A 19,617-nucleotide genomic window follows, 5' to 3' on the forward strand; every position below is an offset into this window, starting at 1 on the left:
AAACAAACTACTACTGAAGTGATCAATACCTCAGCTTACACTTCTGTACTGTTGTCATGGCAACACACTTTCTGCTACTCTTGAAAAATATGTCTTGTACAACTTTACATCACAATCACCACATTACCAAATTTTATTGAATTGCTTACAAACTGGAGAAAATTTTCACTATTCAAGGCTTTTTCCTGATTTGGGGGACCATGATGTGCTGTTACCATGAAATCTTACTTTCCAGTTCTCTTGAAAATGTCTCTTGCACAACTTTCATCAAGTTTTTCATGTGTGCCAATTTTCTTGTAAATTGCTGAAAAACTAGAGAAGTATTGGCAATTTGATCTGCAAGACTACTACAAGATTTTGGAATTATAATGTGCTGTTAGCATATGGCAACGCACTTTTCACTACTGATGAAAAATATGTCTTGTACAAATTTACACAATTTACACTTCGCAAAACATGTGTGCCAACTTTTTTTTTGAAGCGCTTGAAAACTGGAGAAGTAGTTTGATCCTCAACATTTGCAACAGACCAACCCCCGACCACACCCCCACCCCCACCCCACATTTGTGCTTTTCAGCCCATATTTTGTCTTGACTGTACCACAGACAGTACTACAAGGGAGCAGGAATATCACTGAAGTCCCAGATTCCTGGGATAGGCATATTGCTGTGGCTACAGCCAATTCACCTTGGGAATAGAGAGATGGGAATTTCAAAATGTGACAAATTGCAAAATATGAGCTTTATGCCTGTCTACCCAAGAAAAAAAACAAGACTTGACTTCTCGATTCCCAATGAAAATACCTTGACATACTGTGCACCTCACAATCCTTCATTCTAGTTTGGCTGCATTCTGTGCACTGCCCTGCCTTATGCATGGTATTAGTGGACAAGTCTGCACACTAGTGCTTTCATATTAGTTGACCAGCTTCACCCTCATACTGTGGTCAAAAGTTTCCCACTGCATTCCTCATCCATTCATTCCTTTTTTTTAAAAATAGGCCAAAATTCCATCTTTTGTTTTTTAAAAATACAAGGTGAAATATCGAGATGAAATTCAGTTTATACCTCAATTAGATAGTATGCCACATTTAAAATCATATTAGAAACATAATACATAACAGTGACTTCTTAACACACACAAGTTGTTTTTCTTTTTGACACAAGCAAATTTTTTTCATTTATCATTTGCAGCTTTCTCTGTGTGTAGCACCTGTGTCAATCCTGTGTCATGATACACAATAGTACTCAAAGAATAACATCATTACTTCATCTACTATTCCCACTGAAAATAACAATCAAATTCACAGTGTTCAGTCTGTTGATGAAACATAACTGTAAGTCAGAATCCAGTGCTCTGTGATTTGATTTCTGGTATCAATTAAAAAAAAAAAGAACTACAACTCAATTTCCCATCTCAGAAGTAAATGTTGTGATAAAATCCTGCCATTTACAGGTCAAATTTCAGTCTCGCCGTAGGCTGCATTCTCTATGGTCCCACACTCCTCCCACATCAGTGGAGGTGTGCCGTGAGATTGCAACAATAAATTAATTTGCATATCATGCCCGAGCAGGCACGTCACCCAAGAACCACAAACCTATCAGTAGTACGAGTCGTCATAGTAACCGGCTTTGTCCTTCTTTGCCTTGACAGTTGTCTGCTGCTGAGTGACCGTAGCATACTTGTAGCCTGTCTTCCGCTTGAAGAAGCCACACTACAAGAACAAGAAGCAGAATAAAACACATGAGGACTTTTTGATACAGCTGGTCACATGATTATAAAGACAAGCAAGAACACTGAGAATCTGGTATGCATGCAGGTTACTGACCAAACAAAAAGCACATGTCATGAAATACGGTCAGACACATTCTTCAACCGTTAAGTCTGGTCACTACTGTAACACACCTAAAGAAGAAAATTGATCAGTTTATACTCAAAGTTAACAAGGCAACACACAATAAACTCTGCATTTGATCAAACATCAGCCTTCAAAGCTTGTATTTCAACATACATACATTCAGGTGAAATGCAGCACTGGCTGACTTATTACAGTTCGTGACACAGAATTGTATCCATCTACGTTACGTCAAAATTTGCAGAAATGCTATGACAACAGTCATTAGTCCAAAGTGTGACCAAAACCTGAAGGCTTAAGACACTACAAAATGTTGATTCCTGCCTTTTACTACTGTAGAAAGATCACATAGTCACCACTATTGGTTTGCTATTATCACTAATTGAAGGTAATACACAAGCATTGAAAAACACTCTGTTACGTAAGATTTCTCTGTGGCAGCTATAGTAATTTTGACGCATCAGTGAGAAAGCTTAATGAGGTGTTGCTCACATGTAACAGGAAATACATACTCTGCTATAATAAGTCAGTGTGTTGCCAGACTCTGGCTAAGTATACCACACTCTGCATGTGTACTTGAGAGTGATCTAGAGAAATTTCTCCACGCATTCTTTTAAATGTGGCTGTAATTGCTCTTTTCTGTTTTGAAAAACTGTGTTCCCTCACCACACTTTGCTCCTCAGGTCAATATATTAAAAAAATAATAACAACAAACAATTCCATGATTAGGGTGAACAGATATCAGCCTGCATCACTAAGATAACAATTTTTGATCATGCAAATCATGCCAATTTGTTTTCCCTTTTATTCAAAGTGACAAAGTCTTTCCAATGTATATCCCATCTGTTGGAAGCCCTCCTCAATACTTAAAAGTTCTTTGCTTTGATATATTCTGCATCTATAATCAGAGGTCAAAACTGTGTACTATAGCGCTCCTTTGCGAGAGAGAAATTCTGAACTAGCAACCTTGCGCAGATGACATTGACCTTCGCAAGGAGACTTCACTGTTATATTACTCAAAAGAGATATTCAAAATCACAACACTCCAAGCTGCAGTAGTGTATTATATTAAGTAACGTGAGACTACTCGACATAAAACATGATATTACATGTACAGCGAGTCTTCATGCAACATCGTCTGTACAGGACTAGATTCGATGATATTTCACTGAAGAAATAAAGAAATAAAACAAATTACTGTATAAGCTGTTATTTTCGCGTACAGATGTTTACATGCACAGATATTTTTGCGAATGAGGAGATCATAGACATTTCTGCGAGATGTTGTTTTTGCAAATTGGCAAGAAGCTGTCGTAAGGGCACTATTACACCAACACATGGGCGACATTTTCGCGTGTTGTTAAATTTGCGGTCCAACAGTGATTTGCGAAATTCCCGAAAATTAAACCCTCGTGAAAATAACAGCTTATACAGTAATGAAGACTACAGTCAACAACAGTGAGACAACCAAATCACAAAGTCCATCGTATCTGACATGACTGAGCTGGCAAACTTCTGTCAGAGACAAGACAAAGGGGTTCACAGAGAGGTTCCATCATGGATATCAAGACCAAACCCTTATGATGATTCACTCACCAAATAAAGACATTTAGTACAAAAATTCACACAAATGATTCTTCAGACCTTGGTCACAATCCTTAGATTGATGATACAAAACTTAAAGTATTTACTGCTTCAAACAGGTGGTGTTTGTGTAAAATACAACATTTTTCAGCTTATAAAGACTCCAGAAGACCTACATCATTTGAATGAATACCTGGTACAGAGAAAATGAATGACCTTACTATACCTTGAGTCAAACAAAACAAACAAAAGCACAAAGTAACCAATAAACAGCAGCTGCAGCATGCACAAGAATAACCAAATATATGTAAAGATGTATGTAAACAAGAGATATACATAACAACATACTAAAAAAAAAGAAGAAAAAAAAACCTAACCCAAAACAAAAGGAAAATTTAGCTATCCAAAGGGATGTCTGCAGTAAATTATTAATGACCAAACAGTTAGCCTGTTCACAGTCTAAAAAGATATGTAAAGACAACATTGCAAGAAATGTTGTGCTTGTCTTTAGTATTATATACCAAGGCTTGCAAGGCACAAAAAAAAAGGGTGTGGTATCATCAGTCAAGTGGCTGTTCCACAATATTGAAGTCCGAATCTTAAGTTGAGATGTATCTGTTAGACACTTGTGATGCAATCAAAACGTCCCCTCATTGTGAGCTTGCAATAAGCTCCCCCTACACTGTTAAAACTGTAAAGAAATAATACCAAAGAATGCAAAATAATGTCAGAAAAAAAGAGAAACACAAAGGCCTGCTTATATAACATACATAAAATAACAAAACAAGCATGCAAATAAATACTTGACTTACACGGTGTTCGCAAACACTGTTACTTTATACACCTTGTACCTGCTCCTTACACTTTGTTACTACATTCATATACAGTCAACCTTGCTTAAGTTGACCTCGCATAAGTCGAATAATCGCTTAAGTCGAAGGTCTTTTTATGTCCTCTTCTCTGTATATTCTTTGAGTTTAATCCCTCATAAATCAAATTTTCTCTAAGTCAAAGCTATTTTTTCAGTCCAAATAGATTTGACTAAGGCAAGGTTGACTGTGTATCAAAACCACTTTCTCCTCACAAAGTAGCACCGGTAATTCACTTAAAGAACACAGAATATACCAGTTATGTACCACATGATTTCCAAGATCAAACATCACCACTACTCACAGGAAAGTGAAGCTCAAATACACTCCAATGAGTGTCCGTTTTAAAATGAAAAGGCCAGCTACATCTTCCTATCATTTAAGATTTCATTCAATCAATTGCTAGGAAAAAACTGACACATGTTGCCATGCAATGCTTTGTGCATTGAGCAGCCTACAGGTTGCAAGGTCATGCATAGCACATCACCAAGTTTGAAGATCAAAGTCGAAAGCTGCAGTACAATCAATTAATCATATTTGGAAGTTAGAGCTCTTTCTGATTCAGCAAAGAAGAGTAAAAGTTTGCAGCAGGCAAAGTTCAGCACTGTAGTGGCACACACTACATATGCACTTCAACCTATAGCAGTTGAACCAATTGGCTGAGAAGGAGGCTCAGAGATCACATAGAGAGATGAAGATACTCAGTACGAGAAAGTGACATCTACAAGATCAGAGCACAATGTATTAATGCCAGAGAGAATGCCAGTTTATGCAAGAGAGACAGGAAACCACCCCAGGATACAGAGAAAGTCCTCCATACACACAAGACGTACAGAACATTCTGACGGAATGACACATCCCGTCCAGAACACACATTAACACATACAGTATAGACTCTGGAGAATCGAATCAATGACAGGGACCCCAGAACAACAGGAGCACGAACATGAAAAACAGAAAGCAACGCACATCTCCACTAAGCAGTGTCAAAGATCAAAAGTCCACGAAACCAGTCACACACTGACACGACACATCCACCAAACAGCACTCAGCATTGAGCGTTTGTGGTTAATAGCATAGCGAGTGGCGGTTACTGAGGTTAAAGGTTAATGGTTACGCACTGGTCCACCTCCACTGGTTCCGGGCCGATAGAAAAAGCCAACCTGGATGAGGATGATGCCAGAGTGCATACATGCCAGAATAGATGATGACAAGAGGTGTTACCATGGTGATAGATGAAAGATAGTGATACACAATCAATGATAACTCCAAAGGTGAGTGACCAATGGTAGGAAAACATCCCGATGTGCAGTGACATAGAGGATTTAACTTGGAGACAGGAAAGGAAAAAATAAAGGATTTGACATATAATGAAGGCAAAAGCATCAAGAATGAATAATTCTTTGTCCAGATTTTATGATACAGGAGAACACTTTTCCAAGGATGTTTGTTTTATCTGAATCAACTTCCTAAAATTTCTTTGATGCCACTGACATACAATTCTGGTAATCATTTTCAATATCTGCAAATCTTTTATTGATATTCCATAGTTATTACCATTAGCCACTGTTTGATACCTGGCATCAAAAAGTAGTTACATCACGTTTATTACCATTCTCCAAATTGTGATCAATCTATTTTCTTATTTCCCTAGAATCTTTGATGACTTGCTCTCATAAGCAGCACAAGAATGATTCAGACTGCAAGTATGAAATCTATTTCAATATCTGTAAAGCTACTGTATACGCTATAATTTTCGCGTACATACATTTTCGCGAATTGCCGCTGTCACACATTTTCGCGAGTGGTTAAATTCGCGATTGGGGGACCAGAGAAAATATGAAGTGGCAAAGAAAGTGTGAATTTTCAACTTACTAGCAAATAAGAATGATACTAGTTATACACTGCATGAAAAAGACTTGCCAAACTCTGCGAACTAGTAACTTAGAATTCAACATTTCTGAAGTGGTTATTAAGTCCATCGCGCTAGATTTCTGACGAGTGGTCCCCTTGCGATAATGGATTGGCTCTCTACAGTATTCATAAGTAGACGTGGACGTGCGTAAACAAGCTTAGCCAGTATGGTCTGTTCGATAAGCTGTGACATGGTATACTAGTACTGAAATGTTCGTATCATCAAGGCGAGGGATTCATTTTGGAAGGTAATATTTTCGTGTGTTGTTGATTTCGCGAATAGCTCCCGACTCGCGAAATTCGCGAAAATACAACTCCCGCGAAATATACAGCGTATACAGTATTTGGAGCCATGTGTCATTCATGTTTATTCCAAATGAGGTCATCAACACCCTTTAAAGGTACAGGCAATAAAGTTGGTGCAAAGAGAGGTATACATAGCTCACAGATCTACCTGTTCTTATCTTTTAAAGATCCAACAGCAACCTGTCACTGACACAAAATGTTCTGTGTTGACTCGAAATATCAAAGTCTACAAGTCATACAGTGAAAGGACACGTTAATTTCTTTTGATGTGGCACAAAATAACTGTCTGGCAGGTAGAATGAAATATGAGATAACCAGCAAGTCAGAAAGACTGGAATCTATTTCGGAATTTGCATGAGTCGTCTCATAGTAAGAAAACAAACAAACAAAACAGAAAAAAAAAAATAGTTAGGTCTACTGCTGGTGTTTGAACTATTGAACTTTTGTGCATGTCACCATACCTTTCAGAGGCAAATCTGACATTGTGCAAATAACATATGAAATACAAACTATGCAGTATCAGAGCACTTGGTGTTAACGAAATGATGCAAGAGGCTACATTGCATTGCAATATGTGTGAGTGAAATATTGATGTGAGCTGACATAGATGCAGGGGAAAATGAGGCTTGTTTTCATGAGTAATATTACAAAGACTTTGTGCATGGTGTAACATGCTATGTGCTTCCCGATCTCATGGGTAAGATGATGACATTGAATGGTGCTGAAACTTGATTTATCAGTGTGTCTTGAGATAATGAAATTCAAAATGCATGCACATCATACACACAGTCACATATTCTCTCACTGACATAAAATTGGTACAATCAAGTGTGTGGTATACAGCATTCCTCCTAGTAATAGATTCAAAATTCAGTACTATGCTTGCAGAGAGCTGCACCAGGTGATTTTGAACAGCTTTGAGAAACTGAAATGTTACATTTCAAATTTCCTTCTCCTCAAAACACTATGGTCTCACCAACTTTTTTAAAAATGCAAATTTCTATGAAATAAACACAAGTAACCAAGATATGAATAAGAGAGATTTCTTTGAGAATGAGCACACTTCTGTCATATACTATTGTGTGCAAAACTGCCTTGTTCTTAAACGTAAATATGTGGCACATCCTTCTGGGAAACTGCATCTGACAATGCTGTCTCAAAAAAAAAAAAAAATTATATCTCATGCAGGGACATTTGGTAACAGAGAATGCCACTGACAGAATATGTCCTTACTGACAAGGCAGTATGCTGATCACACTACACAAATAGGGTAGAAAAAATTTCCATCCACACTTCTGGCATTTACACACAGGTTTGTGAATCCAACGGACTTTCCTTTGCCACTTGTACAAAACCTCTACAAATCATAACAGAGATACTCCAAGCCATACATTCATGACAGGCTCATAAATCAAGAGCCACGTTTTCATACCCCGCCACATCATGCTTTCAGGGGAGGGGAGTAATGGAGAAGATACACATACCAGTACCTTCAGAGCCTGACAAAGCACCAATTTCTGTATATAAAACTGGCTCTAGCTACTTGAAATTACCACTACCAGCAAACCAGACTTTCTGGTGTTATATATATATATATTTTTGTTCTGTCTTTTTTTTTTTTTTTGGGGGGGGGGGGGGGGGGGGGGGCTCAGGGGTCATGAGATCTTGGGTATGGTGATTCACTGAATATTTACATCAAGATGACCAACTGTCACAAAAGATACTATGTTGTACATAGTTCTCTAAGCAATAATGTGCTGGGATGAATTAGAGGGTCCTGATAGAATTGCAAGAGGCTTTTTATCTACAGAGAACTGTAAAGGATTTTAGCACTGATAGTTCTCAGGGGACCAAAAGTGGCATGGAATGCTGAAAAATGAAAAAATATAAAGACATAAATCTCACAAAATCAAAAAGAATGATGCTAAATACATATCACGAGCATAGTTACCTTGAAAAATCCACTCTCACAGCAACTTCAAGTTACCTAGTTTATCGTGTCCTCCTACTTTTCAAGTCAGCCAGTGACATCAGAACTTATGTAATTTGCATGTGTGGATATGACTATAACAAACACTTCTATTTCGTATAGTGTATTGCAGATGCCATACTCTTAAGCCCCAGTTTTTCCTATCTTATCTAAATGAAATTTCTACACTATTCTGTTTAACTTTGTTACTTGTTAAATAAAGTATTACAGGAAAACAGAGTGGAATTGCCTTTTCATATTCATCTGATTTTACAATAATCTTATAAGTTTACTGATTGGTTGCCTTTGTCACTTTGTAGTATTCATGTAAAATTAATAACTCTTCGCAGCACACAGTCCTAAAGAGGTCATGAAAGACGGTCTCATGGCATGTGTAATGCTCCATTTACACCATGTTCCCAGCAGCCACGGAAGTCCCGTTTCAGGACTCCTTGGACAAAACGGATGGATGTGAGAGAACGTGTTGGGATGACACAGACAGACACGACAGGCCACAATTGCCTTGGATGCACTGTCAGATTTCTAAACTGTCAAAAAAGTTTCAACAGCATTCCTGGTGCTAATGAGAGACCTTGTATGCCATAATAAAACACTGGGTGAATAAAACAGGTAACAAGACTGCATATAACAGGCCGCAACAAAACTTGGGGGCGGTCCGGAGAGGGGCGCAGTGGAAAATATTGTGTAATCTAACCTGACCAGACGCCGAGAGAACGGCATCTGATAGCTACATGTTCACCGGAGCGAGGACTGGAATGAACAAGACTAGAATATGGAGGGGAAAAACAAGAGAATGTCACATCTACCAACGGCACACTACATTTTAGGCAAACGGGGCTGCCGTGGCTGCTGAGAACATGGTGTAAATGTAGCATTAGAATGCTACATTGGAGGCCTCGAGGAAGGAGTGAGACCAGTATGAGATGTAGCTGAGTAGGGGGATGCGGACGTCTTACCTTCCACAGCAGGAGGATGAGGAGGATGAGGAGGAGAAGACCACCGATGACCGCCAGAGCGATGACCCACCAGGACAGTGGCTGGGATGGAGGGATGGTCTTGATGTCTGGTATGACCGTGGTTACTTGCTGGTAAGGAGTAGAGAGCAAAGAATGCAGGAAGATGAGCGAGAGAAGATTGACAAATGAAGATAACTAGATGTCTACTGCAATTCAAGCAAGAAAAATTGACAGTGGACAGTTGATTGCACTGTCCACTTTGTGTGGAAATGTGTTTTCCACCTGCATTGTACCAGCATATCTGAGTCATATGAGTGCCAGGGAAATATTACACTGTAGCGTTCATACAATTCTTCACTTAGACTTTTAGATCTTTGGTTTCTAGGTACATGGCACATGATTACAATATGAAAATCATGACTACACCAATAAGGGGTGTTGTGTAATGCTAAGTAGTAGACATGAACGTAACATTCCAGTTTTTACTTAGATACCTGGTATATGAATTTGGCAAGTATTACTTTGAGCTGCAGCTGCTGAAATTGTATTTAAAACTACAATTAATAATAGTACATTTGTCCTCTAATCTTAATATATATTGACATACTGTACATCTATCATGAAATGAGCTTTATCATTGCTGGTAGAAAAATCTACTCAACACATGTACCTACAGAAGTATTTTCTCTATATGCCCCTATCATTTTCTACTAAACACTGAGGCCCAAATTCAAGAAGGTGGTACAATCTTTGTCCATGGTTTAAACCATGGACAAAGACCATAGTTTTGTATGGGGCGCCAAGTGTCCCATGGTCTATTTCGTTATGAAATCAGTAATTTCGTCAGACGAAATGACTAATTTCATAACGAAATAGGCCATGCGACACTTGGCGTTCTATACAAAACTATGGTCTTTGTCCATGGTTTAAACCATGGACAAAGATTGTACCACTTTGTGAATTCGGGCCTGACAGTCTTGAAGTGTCCTATAATACACTCACTCATCTAATGTTACTACTGTTAGTGTTACTACGATGATGTAGGCCTAACTGATAGGCATTAGTTCCAGGTATCTACCTCTTTACAGGTAGATTGTGTTTTCATACACAAATAGTTAACCATGAATCTACAATTTCACAGCAGAAGTGGGCTTTAGTCCCACATATTTATTCTTATGCTGGTAGATGGCATTTTTATACACAGATATCTCACCTTGGCTTTATCATTGTCTGTGTTTGTCTGTGTAATGTATGGTGCACTCTCAATCACTACAGATCCATTCGTGACTACCCTCACACTTCTTGCACTGATGTAGTCCTACAGAGTAAAGTCAAAGCAGATGTTAAAACATATCTACAAACCATCTCACATGAAAATCACAGAAAAAAAGGAATCACTTTAATAACTGTCCAATCGTAGGTACACAACATAATGAGATAATTGGTAGGAACTCAGAATGATGATTTAGCAAAAATTATTTACTTTCAAACTCTACCATGTACCCTTTACATAATTTGAAATGTTTTCACACATGAGAAACAACACTAGTTTAGAAATGGTCAAAAAATAAACAATCATGCGTGAACTGGCAAACAGATCTGCAAGTCTAGCATAATCTCATCTCTGTTGTAAATCACATGCACAGGCTTTAATCTTTGAATCTGTGGTCCTGTCTGAATTCTTGCTCATTCTCAGGCCTGATTCTTTATGAATGTCATGGCAAAATAATTTTGTGAACATACACTGTCATGGTGAGTCCACTACAGCATATTTTCACATTTTCTCATCCCCTTTAAATATTCAACATGCATACACTGCTTTAACTGTCATCTACAGGAATGAACAAGATGTGGTAAATTGTTTTGCACCTAACGAGAGGCTAACACTGCTATGGTCCCAAGTATGATGCAGACAGAACTAAATAACTATGAGACTATAATTGAGACTAAATATTTGGTCATACGACAAAATGAAGACGTCATCTCAAATTACAAACAATTAGAAATACAGTCACTAACATCCATCGGCCTACACACAGCAAGAAAAGCAAAGGATACAACTTGTGACATACAAAAGTAACTATCATCACACTGCATAGCCCACAAGTCAAAATGGCTGTAATCTCTGGGTAAGTCAAACACGACAATTTGTAATCTGTCTGTATGGACTTTGGTGTCTCTGGCATTTAGAGATAGAGTGGTTTAGAAGGTTATCCATTTTTTTTTTAAAATCTGTCCTAGTGAAAACTGCCTACTCTTTTTTTTTTTTTTTCGTGATATGGATGAAACTCACAAAAGTAAATCCCTTAGTGCCTAAGACTGACCACAAGCATTACCAACTGCTTCCGAGTAATAAGACAATTACCTCAAGGAAGGTGGCATTCCAGAGTCGTGCCCTGATAATTATTCTGGCCTCTCCCTGTTCCTTGGTCAGGGGTTTCAGGTCACACGTGATGGGAATACATTTTGCTGTCCCCGACGCACAGTCCTGGACAATGATCAATGAAGTTTGGAAAGAGTTTAAACCTCTTTGCATTGTTAATGGTAAGACAGGAATACATACAACTCATTTAAAAAACAAAACAAAACAAAAACTCCCCTAATACTAGTATCATTAGCATCATGATCCCCACAATATCCTTCAGTGCTTTCTCGATTGAATGTGGACACATTCTTAACAACAACAACAACAACACAACTTTTCCATTAACCTACATTTCTTTTATGGGAAACACCTTTTAACTGGGTGATTGTATGTTTACTATCTAAATCATATGCAAATTTACACTAAAATATTTTTGCTTACTCTTTTATCATTTACAGAAAAAAAAAACCTGAATATGTTAGAGAAGATCAGCCTGAATGAATAGATGTTGATCATTGTATGCTAGAAGAAAAACAAACAATGCAGGGAAAACAAGAAGGGTGAAGAAGAGAAGTGATGAGAGAGAGAGAGAGAGAGAGAGAGAGAGAGAGAGAGGGAAGGCTAATACCAATGTGATGTCTTTGCCACTGGTCAGCTCCTGGGTAGACTTGGCTGCCTCTGGGGCTACCTCTCTTCGTTTCCTGGACAATGCTGACTGAGTCCCAGGCACTGGACTGTATGCCACTCCACTGTCTTTGGACTGCACATGGCAATAAATGAGGAAGGGGAAGTCAGTGTTGAATTAAATCTGCATTCTGTTTAATAAAACCATGATGGTAAAGATGATTAATCAGATAATTGAATAAACTGGGTGCAGAGTGGTCCACAACTTGAAATTTGAGCATGTTGCAAGCTCAGAATCTATTAAAGAATATTGCAGAAATTGTATGTGTGCGGAGTGCACATCATGAGCACGTAGTATGCAAGATTTTGCAGCTTATCTCTCTTTTTGCTGCTTACATTCAATGTTCTCTCTCATGCTTTGCACACAAATATCTCAGTACCAGGTAGTTTAATGTTTCTTATGTTTTGCACATGTTTTTCATATGTGTGAATATATTTCATTTTGAGCTTGTTGCAAATTCTTGAGGATGTTGCACAATATATTGCTGGTTTTTGAGGATGTTGCACAAGAATTTGAGCATGTTGCAGCGACATGCTGAAACCCCTCATGGACCACCCTGCCTGATGAATGAGTATGTGTATGATAAATAACACAAATGGGATGGACACATTTACACTTGGTAAATGAAGATTACAACAGAAGAATAAAACGTTTTACGTGTACCAGGCATACATGTCAAAATCATAAAAGAGGGAAGATGAGCGTGCAAGTTTATGTTAATTCCTGTCAAGAATTACTCACATTGCACTGTCAAACATATGCATATACAGTGGGGAATCTCTCACAATCTTTCATCACTGGAATTACTAAAATGTACATTTTCTCTGCTAGGAATTTATGACCAGAAGACATCTCTTTTTCAATTTGATAAAAAACTTATCATTAAATGGAGAAGTTGATTCTATCAAAGCAAACCCATTTCTCCATAGAGGAGGTACACCTGGAGGTATTCTGAATCTATTTTACTGTCACTATCATTTAGTAAAACTTAACATGCTTTAAATCTGGCTAGTAGGGCTTAGGTCTCAGCAAACATATGCAGTGCAACCTCAACTTGGGGTGTTTTCATGAAGACACTGATTTAAGCAACCGTACGGCCATATAAGAGTTGAGAAACAGCCAAGTTCAGTGTGGGGTGAGTACTGTATGGCAAGAAATGTTTGCAGCATGAAATTTTTGCAAACTGGAGCCAATGTCCCTCTTTGCGGCATAAAATTTTCGCAAATTGCCACTGGCATTCAATGTGTATAGTGTAGACAAGAACTTCCAAAATTTGGCTCTCACAAAATTCACAAAATTGAAATGTATGCAAACATTTTCATTTTTACAGTATCTGAACGGCCATAAACTAGTAAACAGATTCACATTTGTAGCTGGGTATGTTTGTGCAAAGAGGGCAAAATGGTGGCAGTGGCTCAACAAGCCTTCTTAGTCTCACCTTCAGACCCAGTTCGTTGACATAGTAAGCTGGGGTCACATTACACACTCCTCTGTCGTTTTCCACATACGGCATCTCAGTGAGATAGAGCAGCCATTTGCCATTCTCCACTTCCACAGGATAGTGGATGGTGACCAGAGCTGTGTTGACTGCTCCGGGTCCCTTGTTGAATATCTGGTTACCATTGAAAGTAAGCGAACACCAAGCATTAACATTCAGAGAGCATTTTCAATTTCTCAGCAGTACCCAGTATACTGTAATACATGAAATGTAAGATTGTCCACACATTTGATGCTAGACTGACAAACTTTTACTAATGTCAGAATGCTGCAATTTGCTCATATGAAAGAACACTTTCACAGCCAGCAAATATCACACATATATCTCTCTATTTATCTTTCCATCTATCTATTTATCTACCTATCCATCCATCCATCTATACATCTATCTATCCATCTGTATTTCTTAGTATCAGTCCATTTGTGCATTTTTATAGCTACTCTTTTACCCAGCTATGCAATATTGGCTTGATGGCAAGTACACATCCCATCCCCTAAACAGAGAAAAGAAATAAAAAGGGGTATAATAAAGAGGAAGAATACTTGGGAGGGGAGGAGAAATGGAGGTCTCAGTATTCATTTCAATATAATAATAATAACAATAACAATAATAATAATAATAATAATAATAACAATACTAATAATAATAATAATAATAATAATAATAATAATAACAATAATGATAATGATGATAACAATAATAATAATAATAACAATAATGATGATGATGATGATAATAATAATAACAATAATAACAATAATGATGATGATGATGATGATGATGATAATAATAATAATAATAATAATAATAATAATAATAATAATAATAATAATAATAATAATAATGATAATAATAATAACAACAACAACAATAATAAAACTAATGATAATAATGATGATGATGATGATAATCATAATAATAATGAAAATGATAATAATAGTGGCTACTTTCATAGCACACAGGTCCACCTTTCGGTGCTCATGGGGCTTCAAAAATGGAAAAGATAGACATATGACTACTCACAGTCCACTCCTGGTTGACCGGTAAACCAATGTCTCCGAAGTAGACCATGGCGCTCTCACCCTTGACCTTACCACTGAAATACATCTGCTCGGGACCATCCCTGAGTAAAGAGCAATGAACACAGAAGAAAATCACATGTACATGTATAGACAGTGACTCTAGACTCTCCATACCAAGAGAAAGAGAGACAGACACACACAAAGAAATAATATGTACATCAGATCCTTATTCACTCAAGTATACATACTTACAGTGTAACTATTCTAACCCAGGATACATAGTGTCATTTCAGTAGTAAATGCAAAAGCCAAACAACAACAACAAAACAATTTTGAGCATCTCACTCAGTATTATGGGACTACCACATCTGTTTTTAATGAACCCAAATCTTGCTGTCCATAAATGAGATGTCATGGGTATCAAATAAACAGAACAATTTATATCTCTGTGCCTCATGGAGAGTAACCTATAACATGGTTTGGTAGTACCAAAGTAAAAGTGCAAAGGGTAGTGTTCTGAAGCATGTTCAGTAGTATGTGATATATCACAGGCTATCTCAAAATGAAGAGTCTTAAAATGGCAGGTTAATTTTCAGTTCCCACCAAACTATGATTGTCCTAAAATATCATTCTTCTTGGACAAATAAAACAAAGCAAAACCAAATGAACAGAACATTACAAATTTCATCAAACTTGGATGAGGTAAAAAACAAACAAAACATGATGTATGACAAGCAATAACAACCCTTTCCTTCTTAAAATCAATGAATGCTTATTTGTCAATTGTGCAACTGTATGCAACTTTAATGGAAAGAATGCAAGTTTACCTTTCAGCTTTTCATGTCAAACATGGAAATTTAACCTATTCTTCAGACTGACCATGTCACAAAAAGAAAGAAAAAGGAGATGACCTTTGACCTACCCACTGATAATAATATCTGTGATACTCTCTACTTCAATCTTTATCACTTGGACATTGTCAGCTGGGTTCTCTTCCATGTCAGTAGTCCTGAAAAACAAACAAACAAACAAACAAACAGAGTGACAGGTTGAAGATGACACAAACAGGAGGAAAATGATAACTTTGACATCTGGTCTTTAGCAATACTATTGGTAGACATAGTCCTCATCTTCATTGTCATTATCATCATTACCATCACCACCACTAACACCACCACCACTATCATCATCATCATCATCATCGTCATCATACTGACAATCAGAAGGAGAACAATAGTAATTAGGATAAAAAATTATGAATAAGATGTGTATACCTTTTGAAAAGTTGTAATATTGGGACAAAACTGCTAAACATGGCACACACTTGGATTCTGGCCACAGAACTAAAAGTAAAACTTTCTACACTTTGTTACACTTTGGCGAGTATTCTCACTCACTAAGTACCCTCCCATATACTCTCATCCATGTAGGAAAATTTGTAATATTACTGCCGGTCACCAGTATCCACCAAGTTTGAAATCCAATTCACTCTGGAAGAGGTTGTTCATCCTGGGTGAGGTGATTCAAGAAGGTGAAATGTGTTTGGTGGATGCTATGTTGAAGTTGTTTATCATGCAATCACCCAGAAAAATAAATTCAGAGTTTATCTAAAAACACAGGTTCTCAATTGGAATTATGTCAGGAATCTACCAAATGTCAACAAAACGAAGTTTTACAGTGTACTCACGAGGAAACGATCAGTGTGATATTGAATTCCTCCGCATCTGCAGGAACGCTCTCGGCGTCAAATATGATCGCAAATGCATCCTGTCACAAAGCGAATGATGTTGACACACAACATGTCCAATATCAGGTAGAAAATCGCAGTGTGTGGATATTTCCACAAACACAAACATACAGATTAAAGAGAATACAGTGTACTATGTTTCTGGTAATTACATTACATATCTACATTTCCTGTTCAAGAAACCCATTTGAAGATAATGAGGATGTTCTACTTCAAAGGCACTATTATGAACACTTGCATTACATGACTTCACAATTCAGACTGATTTATGATTGAGACTATTACAATATCTATGAGCCCTAAAACACATAGAACATACCACAATGTGTAAAGCATGGGCAAGGTAACCTACATTTCCTCAATATGAAATACCCCTCGACTGTGTGGGAGTAAATGGAATACCACATAATATGTGCTTATAAGCTTTCACAAAGCTGTACTCAGGAGGTATGTGATCCTTGGATGTAATTAAGTGGCATGCCTCAAACTAGATATATCGCTACGGCTACTGATATGCCTCCGCCATAATGCATGGTTCTCCTAATAGGTATATAGTACAATGTCTTGACAATGTGTGATGACAGTTTCACACAATTGGCAAAATATTAAAATGACAGGTTTGACACAAATGTGCTGAATGTTCACTTTCCTAGAACTAGATTCAATTGGATGAATGATTAAAATGTCAGAGTGCAGGTATTTGGGGAACTGATGATTTTTACTTGACTTTTGACCCTTTTATAAGTTTATGCATTGAGTAATTTTCAAGGTATTGAGAAAAAGTATAATTTCAGTATCAAACGGGAAAATAGCATTATCTAAACCTGGCCTTTGACCTTTGACCTCACAGTTCCAAAGAGAATCACTGTTAGGTTGAACATGCATAAATATGTAAGTTTCATGATGATACCTTGAGTTACTTTCGAGATATGGAGGAAAAAGTGCAATTTAGCACTTTCACTTGACTTTTTACCTTTTGACCTTTGACCTTTTGGCAAGAAACTTCCCCAAAAATATATATTGGGTAATACATGCCATACATCAAGTTTAAAAAAAACAACCTTCAGGCATATTGCATTTTAAGGAAAGTAGTGATATTTTGAGGAGTTGACCTTGACCTTTGACCCATGACCTTTGACCCATGACCTTTGACCCATGACCCCCAACTTCCCTAGATAATCACTGCCCATCGGTACAAGCATGAATACTAAGTTCCATGAAGATACCTTGAACCATTTGCGAGATATGGAGAAAAACATGAAATTTCAAAAAAAAAATTCACAATATAACCTGTGACCTTTGACCTTTGACCCTGTGACCCTAAAATCCACACAAAGTATTATCCCCCAAGGATATACCCTCATACCAAGTTTGATGTAAAACCACCACACGGTTCTTGAGATATCGACAAAAACAAAACGGGACGGACGGACGTACGGACGTACGGACGTACGGACGGACGGACGGACGGACGGACGGACGGACGGACGACCCGAAAACATAATGCCTCCGGCCACTTCGTTGCGGAGGCATAAAAATGAGATATATGAACACTCCCTGAACCCTGCCAGACCATGCCAACATGATGTGGTGTGAATTGCTCTAGTTTGCTCCTGCATGGTATGCTTTAAAGCCAAAACAAACTTCTGGTACGCCTGCAAAAATTGTCAAATTTCGCTCCCAAATGTACATGTATACCTAAGAAATGTGTGGAATAATGCTGTAATAACAAGATATTGATTGGGTAACAACGAAAATGAGAAATATAAACCAAAAAGGTTCGCCGGAGTTGCAATCTCAGAAATTCCGCAATTGGGATCAGGCTAACTTGGGACTTGGGGACAACTCAGTCTCGCTTTGACGGCGGGCTGAGTTGTCCCTCTGGATTGTACAGTGTTATACTATAGGAGCACTTTGCGATCTGGCTAGTCACAGTTATGGGCTGAGTTGATACAACACGCGCAGCAAAGAACCTCTTTGGCGCACATACAAAATTAATGTCCGCCTATCAAGCGCCTATGTATAGAATATGGCGATCATGAACTGCGTGTAAATTGTCTGATATAGGGCCGAGTTTTCCCTGAGACCAATTATTCTGGATCCTTCTGGATAAACAGTCGGTATACGGACCACGCTTTTGATCTCAAAAAACTCCAAAACAACTCATCATCCCAGCAAATCGCGTCAGCCAGGTAAGTCTCTTGGTAGACTCTTTCGATATATTGTAAGCAAATAAGAAATAGTGCGAGACGGGTTCTCAAACCCTTACCAGAACTATGCTTTCACTTTAATTGGGACTGGATGCCACCTAAGACTCACCAGAGAACCTGAGCCATACGGGTTGCCCAGAGAACAGATCATGTTTGTCACATTGGCTCCCTCTTCATATTCTTCTGCCTGACATCGGGATGTAAACTGTTCCAAAAATGAGGGGTGAAGAAAAGGAAAAAAAAATCATTGAAAAGTCTCTTAAAAACTATCATGGTGACCATGTCAGGAAATATACATAAGCCTGTAGTATATGGGATTGTTATGTCAGTTGAACCAACATCAATACCTAAAAGAAAAATGCAGCCATCACTGAAGTAGTGTCTTGGTTCATAGTTTGAGTGGTCACTCCTAAATCTTTATCATTACATCAATTTAAATGAAAAGGGGGGGGGGGTAACAGTGTGTTAAAAGTGTGTTAGTTTAACAAGGCCACACATCCCTTCTGAAAATGCTACAAAATGTTGCATGCATGTAATCTATTGGTAATACAACTCAGAGGTTTTTTTTAAAGAAATGATAAACCAACACCATGTCACTTGAGAATATACTCCCTTT

At 37.8% G+C, this 19,617-nt stretch overlaps 1 protein-coding gene across 1 annotated transcript in view; it reads right to left on the reverse strand.

The window, feature by feature from the left end:
- Positions 1 to 562: 562 nt before the first annotated feature.
- Positions 563 to 19,617, reverse strand: part of LOC139730719 (integrin alpha-7-like) — a 68,475-nt gene continuing 49,420 nt past the window's right edge. Inside the window, 10 exon segments of the mRNA XM_071641586.1 lie at positions 563 to 1,714; positions 9,475 to 9,603; positions 10,688 to 10,792; positions 11,840 to 11,962; positions 12,468 to 12,599; positions 13,963 to 14,136; positions 15,046 to 15,145; positions 15,967 to 16,053; positions 16,732 to 16,811; positions 19,111 to 19,206. Coding sequence (XP_071497687.1) covers positions 1,601 to 1,714; positions 9,475 to 9,603; positions 10,688 to 10,792; positions 11,840 to 11,962; positions 12,468 to 12,599; positions 13,963 to 14,136; positions 15,046 to 15,145; positions 15,967 to 16,053; positions 16,732 to 16,811; positions 19,111 to 19,206 — 1,140 coding nt within the window. The 3' untranslated portion in view covers positions 563 to 1,600.

Source organism: Diadema antillarum, unplaced genomic scaffold (genome assembly GCF_040938485.1).
Source record: "Diadema antillarum isolate AM-2024a unplaced genomic scaffold, OU_Dant_1.0 seq00000329_RagTag, whole genome shotgun sequence".
Classification (NCBI taxonomy): domain Eukaryota; kingdom Metazoa; phylum Echinodermata; class Echinoidea; order Diadematoida; family Diadematidae; genus Diadema; species Diadema antillarum.